Below are 22991 nucleotides of genomic sequence, written 5' to 3'. Positions count from 1 at the left end.
ACAGTCCATACTGATGGTCAGAGGTGGACTCTTCACTGGCCATTCCAGTTGATGTAGTAGGAGTTGTTGATGCAGTAGGTATTGGTGTGAGAATGCTGATCATTTTAAGACGGTTGCAGTGGGATGGAAAATCTATTTAAAGAATTGGTTCAGCACGTTAGCTTTGTCCAAATCCCCTGCTAGCACCCGAGTCCTGGATTGCTTGAGTTCAGTAATTATGCCCAGACTTTCATGTTATCCTGCACGAGTTTGTTTTTCTCTTTTAGCTTTGTAAGTTTCTTGAGAAACACTAATATATTGGCCTTCTAGTAACATTTTCCTTTTAACTGGAAGGTGGAATGCTCTTGACCATCTGGCATATTGAGCAGTATAGGGGGTTGAGGTAGTATTAAAGGTTAAAATTATTTTTTGTACACCTAGCTCTTTTGCTGCTTTTTAATGAGGTGGTCAACCCATCCATTTTTGGATGGTACATTTTTTTTGTACCTGTAAAACTCATTTTAAATAAAGGCACCACATGCATAGAAAGTGCCGAGAAAATGGCAAAACCCAAAAATAAAAAGTTAAGGGGTTTGTCAAAGAAAAAAGATCTCGGTGAACTGAAGCAGGTATTAAACATTTTGATTTATTTTACTTTTGCAAAAACACAATTTAAGAATTATAAAAATGTGCTATGAAGAAAAATTTTAAATGTCATTTAGCTTACTAAAGATCAGTTATTTCTGTTGCTGGTTTACATATTGAACAACATTAAAAATAATAGGCCTTGAAACTTGGCTACAGTACAAACATTGGATCTTCAAGCCCAGCTTAAACAAGGTGGAAATAGTGGTATTTGCGCTCTCAACGGACATGTAAACTAATGCGCACTTGCCGTTTTAGAGTCAAACTGTGTGCCTGGGAATTTTAAGATAATTTTTAAAACGTTTAACATTTTGAATTATACTGTACAAAACTAGGGATTTTTTAAAAAAATAAAGTCCTCTACAACATCAAAACCTTGTACATTAATAGTGTGCATACAGCTGTCAACTTCCTTGAACGAGTGCAGAACTAAGTACTCATTGGATGGTGTTCCTTACAGACCACCATTTTTAAGCAGCCTGAACTTGGAGGTCAATTCAGAGAAGCTACATGACACACCCATGTGTAGGTGTTTACTTTGAGAGGATTCCTAAGTAATCTGGAAAATCTGCACCTAGTTAGATCCTGAAAAGGCACTAAGCAAGGAAGCAGCACCATTAACACTGCACTGACTAAACAAATATTTTTTGTGTGAACACCTAGACAGGACTAATATCTGTAAATCAGAAATAATAAAGTGCTTACAATGTAATCAGTGTTCTTTTCATAATTTATCAGAATTCACTTTATTGGCCAGGTACACTAATGTGTACTAGGAATTTGCCTTGATAGAATTGGTGCAACATACAAGGACAACACAATACAGAAGAGGCACAGAAAGTGCAGGGGACTGAGAAGGTAGAAACAAGAGTCAGTACACTTTTCAAAGAAGTGATCTGAACTAGTCGTCACCTTTTGCATATTTTTTTTCTAATTTAACTCAATAGGGCCAGTACAGTATCCTAGCAGGTCTGGAAAGACCAACAGAGCTGGGCTTTCTCAGCCCGACCTAAAGAGATACAGAAATGGGATTGACAGACCTCGCTGGTAAAGAGCTGCAAAAACCAGCTTTGTTGAGTGGCAATTTCAGTGACAACAGAGTCTCAAAAAAGGCACACTGGAGTTTCAAGTGCAGAGGCTATGCCCTGGTACTCAATTCTTCTCTGCCCACCTTAAACATATAGAAGAGATTGTCTCTTTATCTTCCAGAGCTTTTAAGCCCTGGTGATACAAGTATATAAAATTGTGCGTATTACACACAGTTTTGCGTGCAAAACATAACATAAAGTCATAGATTCTTACTCCAAGGGGAATGTTACAGTCCTTTCACAACATTGATCCACAGCTTTAAATTTATGTATAAAAAAGACTGTGTCTTTAAATCTTGTCCAGCTCATGTATGAGCTCCTCAAAGCTTGTAACGTACCACGTTGACTTCTCTTTGACCTGCTGCCTTACAACATTCCCTCCAAATCCAATGAAGGCATTCTGTAGAAAAAGAAAGCAAATACATCAGAACATGGACACTCGTTTTACTAATTGCTTATGGTGGATACATATGTTTTTCTGGCCTAGCCTGCTTCAACATTAAAGAGTGTGCCATTGTAATGCCAAACTATAGGGCCACTGAGAATACGTAAGATAAAATGTTGGTAGTGCTTTAGAAACAGGCCAAAAATAGGAAGATCATGTTATGTTGTACACACTTCAGGTTTCAGCTTTGACTCCAGAAGCATGGTGGCTGTGCAGATATTTGCCAAAAGCTTATTAATTAGAAATGATTTGTAACAAATAGGGGGGAATTTGATTGAATTAGTTGCCTTCTTGCGCCTGTCATTTTGTCACACAAGAAATTCCTAGTAGTGTATATTTATAGAGCCGAGCATTTGTTAGTATTCCATAGTCCTAAATGTGTTTCTTTCTTATGACTTTGTAACCTTTCCAATGTTTAATATGTGGTAGACACAATGTTTCCCTGTTGGCTGTTTTCTTGTTCACATCTGATGATGCTTAATCAACAACTGTTTTGCAAGTTAAGCAAAATGAGTAGGAATGTAACCCCGTGCAGTAGCATCTAAACCTGCAGTCAGCATTTTCCTGAAGTAAAGCGGAGCTCATTTTACATTTCTGAGATTTCAGCTGTTCTATGTTGTTATGTTACATTAACAGCCATACATACCTAGAAAACACCAGAAACTACATTTTAGATCTGTGGTGTACAATGCAGATGCGCACAATCACTTAATGCAGGACTGCTCCAAGAAAGTAAACGCCCTTCTTGGCAGCTACTGTATGCGAGTGCAAAAGCAGCAAACAGCCTTGGATATTATTATAGTCCATCCCAAGCCTTGTGGACTCTTGATGTAAAAAGAATTCCAATGTACTGGCAGAAAATGTATTTCAGGATCTTATTCTGGGAAGTAACGTGAACTGGGCCACAGATCCCCTTTTACGAGAAATCATCTTACAGCTCGAAAACAATTTCTCAGTTTAGGTTCTATTAAGCAGACTTGCTACTTTAATTATCATTACTTACTTTTATTCTATGTTAATTAGTGTTCCCTTATTTTAAATCATATTTATTTTGTCTTTTTTGTCTTTGTTCATCATGTAAAGCACTTTGTGCTACATTTGTATGAAAATATGCTATATAAATAAATGTTGTTGTTGAGACAAGAAGAGCTCAGTGTCCCCACTGTAATCTTGCCCACCAACGAGATGAAGTGACACTGGAAAAAAGTAACATTAACAAATAGGCGTCAGTTTTTAAAAGTGTGTTGTGATTCGTTTCCTCATAGCCCTAGCTTCCAAGTAGAATTTGGCCTGGTGTATCCCATCTGTGTGTATTTTTTTAATTTTCCCCTCAATATATATATATATATTTTTTCCCCCAAAGCATTCCGTTTCCTCCCATAGTCTAAAATGATCATGTTTTTTCCCTCTCTATATCTAGATGTGCCCAGCAGTGCCAAGTGTAACTATTCATTGTGGAAATCGGTCTTTTGCCAACCCACAAAGAAAAGCGACAATGCTGCAGGTCAGAGAGGCTGGTGTGATCACTTTTGAAGTTCTACTTGTAATTCTAGTTACCAAACTAGATGTGGTGAAGAGCTGTTTGAATAGAAACAATGAAGATTGTTTCTACAGTAAAGGGCACGTACTCCGACAGACTAAGGCAGCAGAACTCTAAACAGTGCTTCATGGGGACTTAAAATCCTCAGAAGTCATGAACAAAATAAAGCCTGCTGTTTTATCTGGCACGTACTTAAGGAATATACAGAGAAGTATATTTAAACTGGAAAAGGAGAAGCATTCCTTAGCACACCCAGTAGAGAAAGTATGCACCATACTGTGCCTTCAGTGTTAGTAATCCATATTGATTACTGTCTTTTTAAGAACCAAAATGGTTGAGATGCAAAAACAATGTAGATGTTGGCTAAATGCAACAGCTTCTAGTATGGAATGTTAAAATATCTGTCAGTGATTTGCTGGATTGCTACCCAAGAATAGCAGTGCAAGTTATTGTCTCGATAGATTAGATGCACGCAACCATTAATTACATAAAAACAGGTATGTCAACTTTTAAACTTGGCACTATGGTAAACTGCGAATGTTAAAAATATTAATTACTGCTACACAAGTGACAGTGAATGTATGCATGAGTGTGTTCTCTAATGGGCTGTAACCCCATCTTTTTACCCAGTGCAGCCAGGACAGGCCCCCGACACCCACAACCCTGTACTGGATAAGTGGATTAGAACATTTATGGGTGGATGGACAGACTTCTGCATTTAAGGATTACATCAGTGGCGCTGATGGCACAAATCCCAGATCTGATGAAGACCACCACCATATATTACATGGTACTTACAGCAGGAGGACAGGCCTCCAAATCTGTTGCTCCATCTCCAATCATCACCACTTTCTTAAGGGCAAGCTTTTCCTTTAGTAAACCGATTACTTTTCCTTTTCCTCCTGATTCAGCAGTAAGCTGTCCTTCATCAAATCCGGCATACTCTCCTGTGTACAACAAGTTTGGAAATCAGTGATGTAATTTTACATTCAGGATCTACTGAAACATACCAATACAGTAAATTTAAATTGTGAGCAACTGTATGAAATGGAATACACTACAGAAAGCACTCCATTAAAAATGAGAGTATTGCTTTCTGCGTCGAACAGCTCATTATGGTATAGTATGATGAGCATTGGTGTGTCGTATTTTCTTTCTGTTGATCCACAGGGTAGCTTTGTGTTAAAATGACCGTGTTTTCTTCTTCCCTTTAGAGGCTGCTGTATTACAGATACACAGTTGAGTCTAAACAATGCTTCACGTGCCACCGATAGAATACTAGTTGAGTAATAATTCAGTGTAATTGGTTCTTCTATAGATCTTATCTCAAATGACAGGCACAGAACAATTACATGAAACTTTAAAGAAAAAGTGGGTTAATTTGATAAATGCAGGGATGGCAACTGTTATAATGTATTCTGTATGGTTCCCCACCATGTTTTTTCCTTTGAGATAATAAAAAACATGAACTGTAATAAAATCATAATGAAAAAGTCCTTAGTCACAAGTTAACTTAATTATTTCTCTATTATAAAAAAAATCCTGGAAAGGAAAAGCAGGGCGACGATATGTGATCTTCTCAGACACCACGAGACACAAACAATCTATACATATAAAGGAGAGTTGGGATCCGAGAGACTGTGTTTGTGGAGGGATTGAGAGTTAAGGTGGGTGGGGGAGTCACGTGATCATCTCCTCTCCCATTCACCTCATTTCATTAACTTCATTTCGCTCCGCAGCTGACACAGTCCTTTTCCTTAGTGTTTAGTCCTCTCTCCTTTACTGTTTACTAGATGCAGTACTTACTGAATAGTATTTTTTCCTTTAGTGTTTCTATGTGTTTAGTAGATGGTGTGCCGGTGTTCCCGGCGATGTGGTTTTTTCCGTTTCTATTTTTTATGTAGCATGTTCACGAATTAGTCATAGAGAAAATTTATATATTTTGGCTCCCGTAGGACAAACTAAAAATGTTGTATATAAAGAAGATCTATAAGTCACATGTAGGTACATAATTATTCCGACTACAGCGAAGCGCACGTGGTCTGCTAGTATTAAATAAGAGAGCACAGCCAGCAAAACACTCAGTCGTGTAAAGGCACGTAGCACACACAGATCCTGTTCTCTCAGCACATATAAAACGTATAAGGACAGTACATTCTATATGAAACATCAACGACTAAGCAAAGAAGAAAGAGCAGTGCGGAGAAGAGAGACCCAACAGCGTTGGGAGAGAAAAAAAGGCAGATAAGAGATTATGAAAGCAGCGGAATTCGAAAGGCTCAAACAAACGATGGTGCGATAGACATGGAGAGAAAGAAAGAATATGAAAGCAGTAAAAATTAGAAGTATTGTAGCGTCCCAGCCAGGTTGAAGCCTTTTTTGTTTTAAGTGACTGTTAGGTCCGATTGTGGGAGGGTGGAGTACAGCACAGAAGACTGATTGCAGGGTATTGATTGATGCAGTAAACTGGGTGAGACCCTAGGGATGAAGGGGTTGGAGAGGGTGCTAGAAAGTTGTGTTTGTGGTTACAAAGTCGACGATTGTTCAAGTAAAACTTTTGTGAAACTTCATTACGTCAGTTGCTACGATATCAAAAAAAAAGATAGTAACGATCGCATTAGCGCAAACAAAGGAAATTAATCATCAGGACCAGGTGTAATTGAAAAAATAGCAGGACAAAGCGAGATCAGAAATAAAAGGCAAAGAGCAGAAAAGTCTTTTCGCCTTCGCATCATTCAATGCACAAAACGTAGATGTACACAATAATGGACCATACGCTATGAGAATCTGTGGTCACGCAACAGTTAAAGCAATGACAAGTTTCATTTCAAAGAAAACACAATTCGGTCAGGTGTATATTTATAATCACGGAGACGCGATCACAACGTGAGCAGCAGAGACACGAAGTGGCAAAAAGGACAGCGGTTGTACAGGCTTTAAAATGATCGACGCTGCCCCCCTTCATAACGCAAGCACCATTATACGTCCTGCGAGAAAGACATTTAACCATGCCTAGGGCCAGAAATTAAGGACAAGTATTGTTTTTACAATGTCATGCAAGACAAGGCAGTGAGCCATCATTTAAAACAAGTCCACGGACATCTAACCTAGCAGTTGTTGGATTGCTTTTGGCAGACACACATTATGTGCTCACAGCTATTAAAACAACGACATGCGACAAGCAGAATAGGCAGCTCACCAGTAGCAGAAAGACAGCAGATGATCCGACGGCATATCCTTAGCGTGCATTCAGCCACCCCCATACCCCCTTCACAACGCGAGCAGCGTTATACATCCTGCGAGAAAGACATTTAACCATGCCTAGGGCCGGAAATTAAGGACAAGTATTGTTTTTAGAAAAGTTTTTAAAGTAAACGTGAAAATAATGCTTATGTAACAATTCCCATGAAAATAACAATCTCTTTAAATTGTATATCTGGTAAACCAAACACGGGGGTGGGTGAGCGAAGCGAGCAGGGGGTGGAGCCTCCTAGTATTCTTTATTAAAATATCTGTAATAAAGTGACTGAAGAGTTTAAAAAGACAGAGGGATGAATGCCTGATCTTTCATTTACTGTAGATCTCTGTGTAAAGTCCTGGATAAAATGTGTAAGGTAGGGGTCCCCAACTCCGGTCCTGGAGGGTCACAGTGGCTGCAGGTTTTCATTCTAACCGTTTTCTTAATTAGTGACATGTTTTTGCTGCTAATTAACTTCTTTTGAATTATTTTTAGTTTACTTGCTCTTGAAGACTCAGACCTCTTGTTTCTTTTTCCTTAAATAGAAGGCAAACAATAGTGAGCTACAAAATATGACTAACAAACTGTGTCCATCATGGTGTCTGGATAAGTTGCCCCCCACATTTTGCCCCAGCACATTTCACCCCCGGTAAATTACAAAGATATTCATTTAGTACATAATTGTATTCCACATATGTTCTTTTGCATTGACATGTGATATTAATTTTTCTAAAATCGTGTGGATTTGTTTAATCGAAATAAAAATGTATATATGTTTACAGAGCATTTAATTTAAGTGATGCACTATTGCTACCTTTTTAATCATTTTGCTACAAAAATGTTTAAATTAGAAAAGTCAATTTTAATGCTGAGAACGATTATTCAATTAATCTTTTCTAGAAACGTCCAACACTCGAATCGTCTGAATGTAGGTATTAGAAGTTGCTGAGGTGGGGGAGAAACGTGCTGGGGACAAAATGTGAGAGGCGAAATTTCCGTAAACCATCCATCATACAATATCTGAAAATAAAGAAAGGTGAAGGTTTCAGGAATGTTGATCTGCTCAGGTCTCCAAAACATTTTAACAGTGCTCTTAGAAAAAAATAATATCAACAATTTCGGAGATGTATGCTATTGCACAATGAGAGCAGCAACAGGTCATGGAATTATAGAACGAGTTTAATTAACAACAAGAATCGGCACCTAATTAAGCAACCAGTTGGAATGAAATTGGTTGGAGTTGAAGGCCCTGACTTAGCTGGTCTTCTATTGGCTCACTCCACATTTCATTTCTGTTTGGGTGCCATTTAAGGAAAGAAATGAAGCAATTCAGAGGAACGATGAAGAAATTCAGGGGAACAAATCTTAAAAAACAAGTCCATTAAAATGAAAGGAAAAGGAGTGAATTATCAGCAAAAACTGGTCACCAATTAAAAAAAAAAAACGGAATGAAAATCTGCAGCCACTGCAGCCCTCCAGGACCGGAGTTGGAGACCCCTGGTGTAAGGCAAGTTAAGTTAACTCTGTATTAATTGAGAATGCACTGCAGTTAGGTACTGACAAACATTTTAATATTTGTGTAAGATAATCCCTTCAATTTGACTCATTCATATTTTGTAGCTCTGGGAGAATATGAACTGTCAAAACATAGCTAACACGGAGCATAGGGGGAAATATACTGTCGGCCAAATTCAAAAAGGACAACTAAAGGTTGTGGTAAAGGTAAATTTTTGATTTCGTAAAGATATATACTTAAAAATGTATTTTAGTTTTTAAGGATGTTAAAAACACATATAAAAAACCAACAACAAATATAACCAATTGACTCCTTGGTCTCAGAAAGTCCAGAAATTATATATTCAAATAATTTTTAGTGGCCAAGGCACAGTAAAAATAAACTAAAATCATAGGCCAGCTCATGACAGATAGTCAGCAAATCAGTGGTTTGAACAGCTGCTTCTCGAACCTAACGTCCTCGATTTGAATGACACATGTGCAATTTGCATGTTCTCCCCTTGTCTAGGTCAGTTTTTCCAGTAGATATTCTGGTTTTCTTCCCATATTCCTGAAGATGTGCAGGTTAGGTTAATTAGTAATTCAAAAACAGGCCCTGTGATGGATTGCTGCTCTGTGCAGGGCTATCCTCTATCTGGCTTGCCATTGACCCTGAACTGGATCAAGCGAGTTATGGGAATTTATATAAACCAAACACAAGTTCTCAGATGCCCTGTGGTGCCAACTGGGATAAAGTAGTTGGAATAAACAGGTATTAATAATGAACTGATTACCCAATAACAATCTGTGCCTTTCCTGTGTTACCTTCTTGGATGCTTATGGGAAAGGTATTCTGGGTGTGGTTTACTGGCAGCAAAGCCAAAAACCTCAAACGTGACAGATTTCTGCAGTGTTTCGTAATGAACATGGGTGTGCAGAGATCAGCTCACCGTTGAAGTAAAATTTCAGTCTGTTAGCAAATACATGGTCCAAGGGGATCTTAAGCTGTGTTGCAACATGTTCCACAATACAGCGGAACCCTCCAGAGATTAAGAAGACTTTAACATTTCGCTGTTGGAGACGTTCCACTAATTCCCTTCAAGAGAAGAACAGAAACTGTGAGACATCTGAAAATGTAAAAGGAATTCACCACAAATGACTACAATAAAATAGTTATTTTTAAAAACTGGAAACTGATAAATGACAGCAGTTTAAGCTCCTGCTCTAATAAAATGAATTGGTTACTCCAATAGAAGGCACACACACTTACACCCCAATTCCCCACAACTAATAAAACTAATGCTTCCCAGCAGTAACTTCTACTGTAAGGATTCTGATTATACATTTTGACCCAGGACACCCCCTGATCATCTAAACCCTATCCTAAAAGGTGGTTTACCTTAGTGTTAAATCTGTGGAAATTGCATAAAATCTGTGAAAGTATCCAAGTAAAAAATCCTGCTTATGGACAAGTAACATTATTCAAAGTTATTTCCTGTTTTTACATGCATTTTTATTACTCTTTAATATTGTTTTTTCTATCAGTATACTGCTGCTGGATTATGTGAATTTCCCCTCGGTATTAATAAATTATCTATCTATCTATCATATTAAATGAAAACTGAATATTGCACAGGTCAGGGCTGGTTCAGCCTGGCCAATCTTCACTTGTAGCTTTGCCCTCTGTTGAGTGCCAAGCTCCCCTTGTGTGCACAATTGGATTCTAGCATCACTTGAATGACCATGTCATGAACTTTGACTTACTGTATGCCTTCAGTTAGCTGAGGAGGGTGGTCAGTGATTAATTTATTCACTTGCTCCCTGGAGGGTCTTATTATTGCCAGACGTTCTGTTAAAGCTGTTTTAAAAGTCATGGATCCTCCCATGGCACGCCTAGTCCTAATACCAAAAAAAACACTGAAAATGAAATGTTTCACATACTCATTAATGCAACAATAAAAACATAAAGTAACTGTCAGAATGCATTTAACCCCATTTATATGACGCCTTCATAACGGAGGGCCACATGGCGAAAATTATATCACATTTGTAGACACACTCCCACACACATTATTTTCACCATGCACAGCACAATTTTTTTTGCTGGTCGTGTCTCCAGAATGGTGAATTTCAAGGAGAGGCTGGTTACTTGAGTGCCAGAATGATGAATGAAGGGCTGAATAGGAAGCACCAGATCATCAAAACGTAAAGAAAGAAGACATTTAAAAACATCTGAAAACGCATCTGCCCCTGTTGTAGCTCATTAAACTGACTGTGCAGTATATCTTGGCTTAAATAGCTTCACATTTTTAAAACACTAATTTGCTCATTTCCTTATTCATGAAATGAAAACAATAAATAAGTAAAACAATGGAATTAAAATGTAATTCCTAAATAAAGTACTCTAGGCAGTCTTGCTTTTCCCAACATCACACTGTCCTTTTGACAGTCCTTTCTGCTCTACCTGAGTTACTCTTATTGTATCTTTTTCACATGCCACATTGTCTTGGTTTACAAGGGCATATTTCATACCCCCAAACCCAAATTCTCCCATTATGCAAAAAGTCAACAGAAGACAATGCACATGCACGCTGGCATTTGGGCATCATACCAATGCTCCAGTCTTACATGGCAGAACAATAGATAAAAGTAATTCTGAAATTGAGAAAAAATAACTTCAGAATTGTTCATTTACACTACAAAATTGACTAAATCTACATTTGTTAAAATATGGGTGACATGATGGCAAAATGCTGCCTCACAGTTTTAAAGTCCTAGCCCATTTACTGGCTAAATGGAGTTTATATGCAGTCCTCATGTTCATGTCCTTTTTCTACAGTTAACTGCAGTTTTACTAAGAACCTTAGAGTAAATGGTAAGTCTCAACTGGCCTAGAGGGAGTGAGTGTTACCTGTGATGGACTGATACTCCATCCAGAGCTCATATCTGCCTTCTGCTCATAGCTGCAAGAATAGGCTGCAGCTCACGCATAGCCTTGAATTAGATTAAATTGGTTTAATAATGAATGGATCAAAGGATTTTTAAATGCCCTGTATATGTTACTTTTGTTTTAGCCTTGAGGGTGTAATTCTATGGGGAGCCATCACAGAGGAGCACTCCTAGGAGTACTTCCTTTTTTAGGAGAGTCACTAAAGTTCCCCCATGCTTTGCAATGGCCCTGCTCTTTCTGTCTCTATTTCTCTCTCACATCTCTTTACTCTGGGCAGCCTGATCGACACTCTCAAGGTTACACTCCTGCATATTGAAGAAGTACTCACGCCACATAAGTCATTACCTTCCATTAGACCTGACGTGTTATGTTGCAGAAGAATAGAAAACAAGGCCAACATAATATGAAAGGAAGGCTACCAGGCATTGGTGAGGGTTTAAACACTTTCATCTTAAAAGAAAACAACACACAAATAATTCACAAGCACAATTTGGTCACCCACATTTCTGTTACTGCATCTCCAACTCCACAGAACTTAGCCAGCTCATCAATCCCCTCTTCTTTGATGACCGTGCTGTCCACGTCAAAGCACACAGCATCAGCATTGCGAAACATTTCTTTTGTCTCAAGTAGTGTGGACATGTTGGGGTGGAAATATCTGCAAAAGGACACTGCAAAAGACAAATGACAATAATTAGAAGCCAGAGGGATTTAACGAAATAAACTCACTCTAGCAAATAGTGTTAATTAAATATCCTGATGACTTTTGTGCCACTAATTGAATTTTCCCAGTCCTCAATTCTGTCTCATTAAAACTGATTATGATTAGCTGTGGCTCATTCCAGAAAGAGCTCCTACCATAGACAGAGTGAAGATGCTAATCCTGTAGCTGGCCTACACCTTGAACCTGCATTGAGTTAAAATGTAGAAACTCGGAATGTGAGATAATTTATAGATCATCAGATCATTAATATTTCAATAAACTGATGCACATTAATTTGTGATCATTAAACATCTACACAAAAAATAAAGTCTAAAAATTGGTAATGCTCCCATTATGATTAGCGTAGTGGATCAATGAGGTCAAGTAAGACAGGTTAGCGTGTGGTGAAGATGCTAGTTGCAGCGAAAGCCTACTTGTAATAAAATAAGAAAATATACTGTTCAAAAAAATGAAAGGACCACTTTTTAATCAGAGTATAGCATCACGTCACTGAAACTTCTGGGCTATTGATCTGGTCAGTTAAGTAGCAGAGGGGGTTTTTAATCAGATTCAGCTGCTTTCGTGTTAATGAAATTAACAAGAGGTGAACTAGAGGGGCAACAATGAGATGACCCCAAAAGAGGAATGGTTAAACAGGTGAAGGCCACTGACATTTTTCCCTCCTCATCTTCTCTGACCATTTCTTCACTAGTTTTGCATTTGGCTACAGTCAGTGTCACTACTGGTAGCATGAGGTGATACCTGGAACCTGCTGAGGTTGCACAGGTAGTCCAACTTCTCCAGGATGGCATATCGATACGTGTCATTGCCAGAAGGCTTGCTGTGTCTTCCAGCACAGTCTCAAGGGCATGGAGGAGATTCCAGGAGACAGGCATTTCCTCTAGGAGAGCTGGACGGGACCGTAGAAGGTCCTTAACCCATCAGCAGGACTGCTATCTGCTCCTTTGGGCAAGGAGGAACAGGATGATCACAGCCAGAGCCCTACAAAATGACCTCCAGAAGATGACTGGTATGAATGTCTCTGACTAAACAATCAGAAACAGACTGCATGAGGGTGGCCTGAGGGCCCGACATCTTCTAGTGGGCACTGTGCTCACTGCCTGGCACCGTGGAGCTCAACTGGTGTTTGCCATAGAATACCAGAATTGGCGTGTCCACCACTGGCGCCCTGTGCTTTTCCCAGATGAGAGCAGGTTCACCCTGAGCACATGTGACAAATGTGAAAGGGTCTGGAGAAGCTGTGGAGAATGTTTTGCTGCCTGTAACATCGTCTGGGGAGGCATATCCATGGAGGGATGCACAAACCCCTTGACTGCCATTAGGTATCAGGGTGAAATCCTTGGTGTCATTGTCAGACCCTATGATGATGCAGTGGGTCCTGAATTTTTCTTGGTGCACAACAATGCCCAGCCTCATGTGGCAAGAGTATGCAGGAAGTTCCTGGAGGATGAAGGAATTGATACCATTGACAGGCCCCCACGCTTACCTGACCTAAATCTAATAGAACACCTCTGGGACATTATGTTTCAGTCCATCCAACGCTGCCAGGTTGTACCTCAGACTGTCCAGGAGCTTAGTGATGCCCTGGTCCAGGTCTTGGAGGAGATCCCCCAGGACACCATTTGTCGTCTCATTAGGAGGATGCCCCCCCAACACATTGTCATACAAGCATACAAGCACGTGGGGGCCATACAAACTACCGAGTACGATTTGAAGTTGCTGCAATGAAATTTTGGCAAAAGGGACTGCTGCATCATGTTTTCACTTTGATTTTCGGAGTGTCTTTGAATTTAGCCCTCTGTAGGTTGATCATTTTTATTTCCATCAAACAATGTGGCATCCTTTTATTCATAACACATTACCCAGTCCATATCAATATAGATATCCAGCAGGATTTTTCTTTCTCATTGAGATCTAATGTGTTTTCAAAGTGTTCCTTTAATTTTTTTTGAGAAGTTTATTTTCTCCCATGGTATCCGAACAGCCTTGATGAAACAATAAAACAACAAAAGTTTTCTGTTACCGACATACTGTAGGTTATTGATTATCTCACCTATTTAGCATGTTAGCTCCATTGCTCTGCACATTCTTGTTGGCGCACATTCTTCCTCTATTGTTACAAGGCACATTTCTGTGTGACGTGGCAGTATAAATTAATTTTTTTAAGTAACCAAGAAAAACTAGCATGATGATAGAATAATCACACTCTCTAGGACATTGAAGGTTAAATATTTAACATAATACGGAGGCTTCTACCAACAAGCAATAGAATTGCAAACTGCCAACAATGCAATTATATTAAGCCTTTAAACAGAAATTAAAGATGATATCTTCAGGTTCAGGGTAATGAACCTTGAGCTTTCATATGTACTTATAAAAATGAAATCCTCTCTCTTAGTGTCAGTAATACAGTACAAACAATGGAAAAAAGTGAATACAAAACATCAGGCACTGAATGCAACAGCAATATACAATATATTTACAAGAAAATATATTTGCCAGTGTGGTGGGGTATTGAGTAACCTTAGAACCAGTGGATAAAAGGATTTTCTGGTGCAAGTGCTAATGATCCCGTACCATTTACCAGAATGAAGGAAGAAGAAAAGTGACTGTGTACAGTGGTAGAGGTCCTTAATAATACTGTTTGCCTCTCAAAGACTGCAAGTGTTATATTTTTCCTGAAAAGTAAGGAACCATGTGGCAGTAATATTATATGTGCTGTCTTCACCACTCCCTGTCCTACTTATTAAGCCCTGGGCTAAGCAGGTGCCGTACCAGGATGTTATGCTGCCAGAGAGGTCAGACTCCATTATATGCCTAAAGAGGCAGGTGAGCATAAAAGAACATATCCAGACTTTCCTCAGACATCTAAAGAAGTAAAGGAGTTAGTGAGAGAAGATGAAGTGTAAGTTGCAATACAATTTCACATTCAACAGAGAAACACTTAATATTTCTGTCAGATTTCATGTATCAATGTTCATCTGTTTTGACTAGCTTATACTCTAAAGAATGTGAACAAATCAAAATATAAAAAGAGAAAATAAAGAGCAAAAACAAACCAATACTTATGGCACTTGACCCTCTCTGACTTTTGATATTCTGAGCTCCTCTCATGTCTACACTATAAATGCTTCTATACAGGTGCCGGTCATAAAATAAGAATATCATGACAAAGTTGATTTATTTCAGTAATTCCATTCAAAAAGTGAAACTTGTATATTAGATTCATTCATTACACACAGACTGATGTATTTCAAATGTTTATTTCTTTTAATTTTGATGATTATAACTGACAACTAATGAAAGTCCCAAATTCAGTATTTCAGAAAATTAGAATATCAATTAAGACCAATGCAAAAAAAGGATTTTTAGAAATGTTGGCTAACTGAAGGTATGAACATGAAAAGTATCAGCATGTGCAGCACTCAATATTAGTTGGGGCTCCTTTGGCCTGGATTACTGCAGCAATGCGGCGTGGCATGGAGTCGATCAGTCTGTGGCACTGCTCAGGTGTTATGAGAGCCCATGTTGCTCTGATAGTAGCCTTCAGCTCTTCTGAATTGTTGGGTCTGGCGTATTGCATCTTCCTCTTCACAATACCCCATAGATTTTCTATGGGGTTAAGGTCAGGCGAGTTTGCTGGCCAATCAAGAACAGAGATACCATGGTCCTAAAAACCAGGTACTGGTAGCTTTGGCACTGTGTTTAGGTGCCAGGTCCTGTTGGAAAATGCAATCTGCATCTCCATAAAGTTCGTCAGCAGCAGGAAGCATGAAGTGCTCTAAAACTTCCTGGTAGATCGCTGCATTGACCTTGGACCTCAGAAAACACAATGGACCAACACCAGCAGATGACATGGCACACCAAACCATCATTGACTGTGAAAACTTTACACTGGACCTCAAGCAACATGGATTCTGTGCCTCTCCTGTCTTCCTCCAGACTCTGGGACTTTGATTTCCAAAGGAAATGCAAAATTTACTTTCATCAGAGAACATAACTTTGGACCACTCAGCAGCAGTCCAGTCAAGACGCTTCTGACACTGTCTGTTGTTCAAGAGTGGCTTGACACAAGGAATGCGACAGCTGAAACCCATGTCTTGCATACGTCTGTGCGTGGTGGTTCTCGAAGCACTGACTCCAGCTGCAGTCCACTCTTTGTGAATCTCCCCCACAGTTTTCAATGGGTTTTGTTTCACAATTCTCTCCAGGGTGCGGTTATCTCTATTGCTTGTACACTTATTTCTACCACATCTTGTCCTTCCCTTCACCTCTCTATTAATGTGCTTGGACACAGAGCTCTGGGAACAGCCAGCCTCTTTAGCAATGACCTTTTGTGTCTTGCCCTCCTTGTGCAAGGTGTCAATGGTCGTCTTTTGAACAACTGTCAAGTCAGCAGTCTTCCTCATGATTGTGTAGCCTACAGAACTAGACTGAGAGACCATTTAAAGGCTTTTGCAGGTGTTTTGAGTTAATTAGCTGATTAGATTGTGGCGCCAGGTGTCTTCAATATTGAACCTTTTCACAATATTCTAATTGTCCGAGATACTGAATTTGGGACTTTCATTAGTTGTCAGTTATAATCATCAAAATTAAAAGAAATAAACATTTGAAATACATCAATCTGTGTGTAATGAATGAATCTAATATACAAGTTTAACTTTTTGAATGGAATTACTGAAATAAATCAACTTTGTCATGATATTCTAATTTTATGACCAGCACCTGTATATGAACCTGGTTTATAAGGCCATTAATGTTACATGTACAGAGTATGGCATATGCCAATGAACATGCTACATGTCGCCACTCTTCGGTGCCGTGATTAGGGAGTAGTTTGATGTATATATCCCGTCCTGAGATGACTTCTGAAGCAAGCCTGAAATGATCGCCGAGTTAACGTGTCATTTGTAAATTACCATGGAGATTAGGCTACCAGCCTCAGACCTCAGGCATCCTTGAGTGATTGTTGCTGCACATACTTCTGCAGAGTTTGAGGTCTACACTTAACATACAACACCTCGTGGGCAGGGCGTACTTCTATAAAGAGCCTGTGTATTTCCCTCTGAGTCACGGTCCTGTTGTGGAAATATTATAAATTACATGCAATTACAGATCATTTTCTTCTTCTTCTTCTTTCGGCTGTGGATCTATGATTGTGGGCATTTATCCCAAGAGAAAATTGCTGTTGCCTTTTTACAAAGGAGTTTATATACCACCTATCAGGTCCTCTTTCAAACATTTTGATTTTAGACTATTTCCATAAGCAGTTTTAGAAACAATATTCAGTAATATCTATCCATTGATCAATTTTCAGAATTAATTTTGTTTCTAATATTGGGTTGTATGGAGCCTAAACCTATTCCTATTGTAGCAGCAATTCAGAAACCAACCCAAGATGGAACACCCATCCATTGTAATGAAAAAAAATTGCCATTTCACACATTATTAATGGCTAGCCTAAAGTAACCCTGTGCAATAATGAAAATCTCAAACCAGCAAAAATATTGGGGATCATCTCTGGTTCATTTATACCAAATTTAAGTTAAACATCATGAATATTTGAACATATGCTGCCTTTACCATGCTTGTGAACTTTGCTTACACAACCAAGGGATCAAAGTCCAGGCAGGCTTATCTCTTCTTAAGTCTTGTGTTGAATCAGCCATTTGCTGAAGCACATGTTATTTTTCAGATTCTGACTTCAACTCCTTAAAACAAGCTTATGCAAATGAACCACACCCCTGCCCCCACAATTAAAAGTTGAGTAATCAAGATTTTTCGTTAATCAAACGTGAAAAAATTGACCATCTTAAGTGGGTGTCAAAGTTGATGAATCCAGTTGCTGATCTTGTCACTGTAGCATGTCACATTACACAAGTGGAAATCACAGGGTATGTCAAATTAGATGACTCCATGATGACTTTCCAGCACAGTTTCACATTTCCAAAGTATTGCGAGCCCCCTCCACCTTTTCTAACCGCCAATAATGAGGGGGCCGTCTAAGAGTTCACAGATTAAGTGAGTTCAACTGCAATCTTAGTCCCTTTTTTCCTTTTTCCATTTAATTAAGGTGCTTAAAATAAGCGACATTAGACAAATTATACAATACAATTTATTTTTGTATAGCCCAAAATCACACAAGGAGTGGCGCAATGGGCTTTAACAGACTCTGCCTCTTGACAGCCCCCCAGCCTTGACTCTTTAAGAAGACAAGGAAAAACTCCCATAAAAAAACCCTTTCTTATGCTTTCTTCTATTTGCCAGAGCACCCAAATCCCTTATTCCATGAGCTGCATTATATGCATTGCACATCTTGTCAGCCCATGCCCATACAAAACCGGCTCCTACCACTTAAGACAAATTCAAACCTGTTTGATTTTATCCAGGTGAGTTGCTGGGTATGTCACCCTAAGGGACTAGTGGTCAAGGAAGTGTGCCACAAGTGCCACTAACTCACTAAGATTATGTAAACGAAGTCTGTGGCTAAGAATTGCTGAAGAAGTTATGTAAGGTGACACAACTCTGCTTGAGATAACAGTTTCCCTGCATAGCAGGAAGCTTTCAGACTTGGCTTCTGCTCTTCCTTGATTATTGAATTCAAGTGTTTCACTCAGATCCATTGCCACAGGTGTATAAAATCAAGCGCCAAGCCATGCATTCTCCATTTACAAACATTTGTGGAACGAAATGGGTCATTCTGAAGAGCTCAGTGACTTCAAGCATGGTACTGTCATAGGGTGCCACCTTTGCAATAAGACGGTTTGTGAAATTTCATCCTTGCTGGATATTCCATGGTCAACCGTTAGTGGCATTATTAGAAAGTGGAAGTGTTTAGGAACAACATCAACTCAGACACGACACGGAAGACCACGTAAAGTCACAGAGCGAGGTCAATGACTGCTAAGGTGTATGGTATGTAAAAGTTGCCAACACTCTGCTGATTCCATAGCTGAAGAGTTCCAAACTTCCACAGGCATTAACTATGTGGAAGGAGCTTCATGGAATGGGTTTCCATGGCCGACCAGCTGCATACAAGCCTCACATCACCAAGTCTAATGCCAAGTGTCAGATGGAGGGGTGTAAAGCACACCACCACTGGACTGTGGAGCAGTGGAAACATGTTCTGTGGAGTGTTGAATCAAGCTTCTCTGTTTAGCAGTAAGATGGGCAAGTCTGGGTTTGGTGGATGCCAGGAGAACGTTACCTGCCTGACTGCATTGTGCCAACTGTGAAGTTTGGTGGAGGAGGGATAATGGTGTGGGGCTGTTTTTCAGGGTTTGGGCTAGGCCCCATACTTCTAGTGAAGGGCAATCTTGATGCTTCAGCACACCCAGACATTTTGGACAATGTGTGGAAACAGTTTGGGGAAGGCCCTTTACTATTCCAGCATGACTGTGCCCTAGTGCACAAAGCAAAGTCCATAAAGACATTATTGGATGAGTTCGGTGTGGAAGAACTTGACTGGCCTGCACAGAGCCCTGACTTCAACTCCATCAAACACCTTTGGGATGAACTCGAATCAAGATTGTGAGCCAGGCCTTCTCATCCAACATCAGAGCCTGACCTCACAAATGCTCTACAGAATGAATGGGCATAAATTCTCACAAAAACATTCCAAAATCTTGTGAAAAGCCTTCTAAGAAGAGTGGAAGCTGTTATAGCTGCAAAGTGGGTGAGGGAGGTAACTCCATATTATAGTCTATGTATTTGAATACAATGTCATTAAAGTCCCTGTTGGTGTAATGGTCAGGCGTCCCAATACTTTTGTCCATACAGTGTATCTTGGATCCGTAAATAAAAGTACTTATGTATGTACTACACTGGGAGCAACTGTTTTTTAAAGCAAAGTGACCTGAGATTTTTGTGAATTGCATTAAGCGACAAGAAGGGTCTTCTGCGCAGCTTCACTTCTCTTTACTAGCTATTCATCAATCCCTACTTAGCGGTCACTCAGCACTTCTGCTGTCCAAAGCTACAGTCTCTAAACATACAGTACCAGCTAGAGTTGCATTTGCACTTCTGTTAAGCTCCAGTCTACATAATGGAGCCAGCTGTTAAGATCGTAAATTTTAAAAATCTTTACTGCTAAGGTATGCAGCAATATAGGAAGCAGATGAATGCTGGATAACCCACTAATTAACCAAACATCATGTAGAAAAATGTAAACTACTTCTTTCATTTCTTCTGCATTTCATCCAAAATTTTTAAGTAGCAATTCCATATTTGCTTGCTTATAAAACACGGTATATGACTGATATATGTTTTAGAAATAAAGCTTAAACAAGGCTTCTTCTCTCAGTTTAAAACAATTGGGAAAACATTGGCACTGAAATCGAGAAAAGAAAGCACATTAAATGTCAGCTTCTTTCCACTTGTTTAGCTTTCACTGAGGCACTGAACAAAGACTTCAGTGTTTTGTGCTTTCTTCTCCTCTCATCCCATGTTTTCTCTCAGACTTGGCAGGTTCTGCAGTACTCCTTAAAAATCCCCCTGCATCAATGAACCAGCTGGGCATGTGTGAAACTCAGGGGTGGCCCAAGAAGGAGTCAGGGCATCTCCCAGTGATGAGAATTCTTTAATATCCCTCACATTATTTGTTTGCTTTTCATTGTGAGCTCTTTTTTGGTATATACTAATGTGTTGTGGTGACAATAATCATTATTTGCCTAGTGTTGTTAATTTGTATAGAGGTATTTATCTATATTATTAAACTTGTCCAGACAAGCTACAGGAAAATAATGGACTCCTATAAGTCCAAACTCTGGAGCCTGACCCAGCAGCACAGAGTACAAAGCAGGAAACAGGGCACAAGTGCATTGCAGAGTTCACTCATGGTCACTAACACTTACATGGGCCAGTAACTCGACACACTAGTCTTTGGAGATGCAGGAGGAAAATGGAAAAAGCTGGTTAAAAAACAATGCACACATGAATAAACAGTGCCATCATGATGAATGTGAATCATATAAAACATTTCAAACGTATTTTTATAAAAAAACTTAAGCAAATAATTGAGTTATGTTAATTCAAGGCTCCATATTGCCTCGCTGTTCATCAGTGTACAGTGCAATGGACTGGTGCCCACCTTATGTAGGGCTGGTTCCTAATTTGTGTCCGTTTATGCCAGGATAAGCTCCAAGCCCTACAGCTTTAAATTATGCAAAGATGTTATGGGAAAACAAATAAATACAGTTTTCTAATAATCTTTGTTATAGTTTTGTCCATTTTAGACCCATATTATATATACTGCAAACTCGCATATCTGAAAAAGAACGTGAAAAGTCACACAGTTAACTGCCATTTGGAAAATGTTAAAATCAGTTAGGAACCAGACCTCAAATAAATCCAAACATTTGCAAATATACAGTGATATAGTTTATATAATGTTTGTTTCAGGATTGTGACCGTACAAAAAATGACACCGTGACACATATTTCATTTCGAAAAAAATGTATAAAGTTTGATTTTACTGATGCGAATATGTGCTGCGTGAAACTCGCTAAGAATGCTAAGAGAGGATCGGAATCAAGAATAAATTACGTAACAGAAATAGCATTCGCTGACAATCACTGTATCGTTACAGAATTATCTTTGGGCAGTCAATCCCAGCATTTCTCCCTTATGTCCTGCTTTCACATTATTAACGATCTCGGGGTGTATTTTGCAGGAAGGAAAAAAAAAACACGAACCATGTGCTCTGAAATGGAAGAACAAGCAACCAACAATGAAACATTCATACTGGCCACCTAAAGCACCGCAGACCCTTACCTGTACTCCTGTATTGGCTACCTGTATAACAACGAGATGGACGCATAAAGTGCTGGTGCACGAATCGCGCTGTCCGAGTGCAACAGGAAACGCAGCCTCTAGAAGTCAGTATCATTAAACTAATTTGAGGTGAGAGGTACACTGGACGGCTGGAGAGAGAAAATCGCCGGCGATTCTTGGCGCTGATGACTTACACAAGCCGGGTTGCATCATCTCACCCAAAGCAACAGGACTGCTCGCCGGGCTTTGAGGCGGAGGCAGGCAGGCTGTTGCGGCCCCTTTTTCCTATAATCCCACCCCCACGGAGACACGACAAGCCACGCTCGCAAACAACCCCAAGATAAGTCCCAAAAAGAGCCTTCAAAATGGCACAAGACAGGTGATCTTTTCACTCACCGGTTCTAGATGGCAGCTAACAAGGATAACAAATCCTCTATACGGCCTTTCGGTGAACCCGGCTGTCAAAGCAAACTCTGTTCAGTTGTCCCAATCAAAGAGAAAGAGTGTAGCTTGTGTTACTGTCTCCCTTTATGGGGTTAACATAGTTCTGTCATTTTTAATCAGGCTTAGCGGTTGGGTTACAGAAACGTCACCTGACGTTAGGATCAGCTAAATAGCACCGAGAGGCTGCAAGTTCAGCCTCATCCTTCAAGCACCTCCCTTACAGAATTACTGTGCACAGCAAAAACGGACTCGGAAGGAGAAACCAGTCCCACCTTTCCCACTCTGCCCTGCTTGAAGTGGGCGGGGCCAAGTTGTAACTGTTTTTTCTACTGACTGTACTTCAAAGTATTCGGCAGCACGCCTTTTGACCGAGTGACCGAGGTGCAGTGTGTTAAACATTTCCACCTTTGGCTTCACAGTTTATTGGTGTTAAAAATTCAAAAATCCGTGTGTCAACGTTTTTAAAATCGGAAATGACATCTTTGAGCTCTGATTTTGATATTTAATGTCGATCTCTTACTAAGAGAAAGTGAATTATAAACTTGAGTAGAAATGTGCAATTGACTAGAATTTAGTATCATCCTGTTTATTTTCTGAGCGTACTATATCTGTTACAATACTGTGAGTAATCAGAATTTGTGAGTACAATAAAATACTACTGAATACTACTGGT

At 39.5% G+C, this 22991-nt stretch overlaps 1 protein-coding gene across 2 annotated transcripts; it reads right to left on the bottom strand.

The window, feature by feature from the left end:
- Positions 1 to 603: 603 nt before the first annotated feature.
- Positions 604 to 22547, bottom strand: psph (phosphoserine phosphatase). 2 transcript variants are annotated; one of them, XM_039756981.1, is made up of 6 exons: positions 22271 to 22547; positions 11882 to 12050; positions 10194 to 10328; positions 9380 to 9525; positions 4496 to 4644; positions 604 to 2112 (listed from the first exon to the last, which is right to left on the bottom strand). In XM_039756981.1, exons 2-6 carry the CDS (start codon positions 12019 to 12021, stop codon positions 2002 to 2004), a joined length of 681 nt encoding a protein of 226 aa, XP_039612915.1. In that variant the 5' UTR covers positions 12022 to 12050; positions 22271 to 22547; the 3' UTR covers positions 604 to 2001. The 2 variants fall into 2 exon arrangements, with proteins under 2 accessions (XP_039612915.1, XP_039612914.1); XM_039756980.1 differs by lacking the exon at positions 22271 to 22547 and adding an exon at positions 21875 to 22109 and having other exon boundaries at positions 605 to 2112.
- Between the last annotated feature and the right edge of the window lie 444 nt (positions 22548 to 22991).

Source organism: Polypterus senegalus, chromosome 6, assembly GCF_016835505.1.
Source record: "Polypterus senegalus isolate Bchr_013 chromosome 6, ASM1683550v1, whole genome shotgun sequence".
Classification (NCBI taxonomy): Eukaryota; Metazoa; Chordata; class Cladistia; order Polypteriformes; family Polypteridae; genus Polypterus; species Polypterus senegalus.
Note: the sequence above shows the minus strand (reverse complement) of the source record. Positions and strands in the feature narration are given on the sequence as shown.

Coding starts and splice junctions, on each gene's coding strand:
- psph (XM_039756980.1), bottom strand. CDS start 21,989: ATGATACTGACTTCTAGAGGCTGCGTTTCCTGTTGCACTCGGACAGCG. Junction 10,329..11,881: donor GGAGATGCAGTAACAGAAAT/GTGGGTGACCAA, acceptor TTTTGGTATTAG/GACTAGGCGTGCCATGGGAG. Junction 2,113..4,495: donor TGGAGGCCTGTCCTCCTGCT/GTAAGTACCATG, acceptor CTTTTTCTACAG/AATGCCTTCATTGGATTTGG.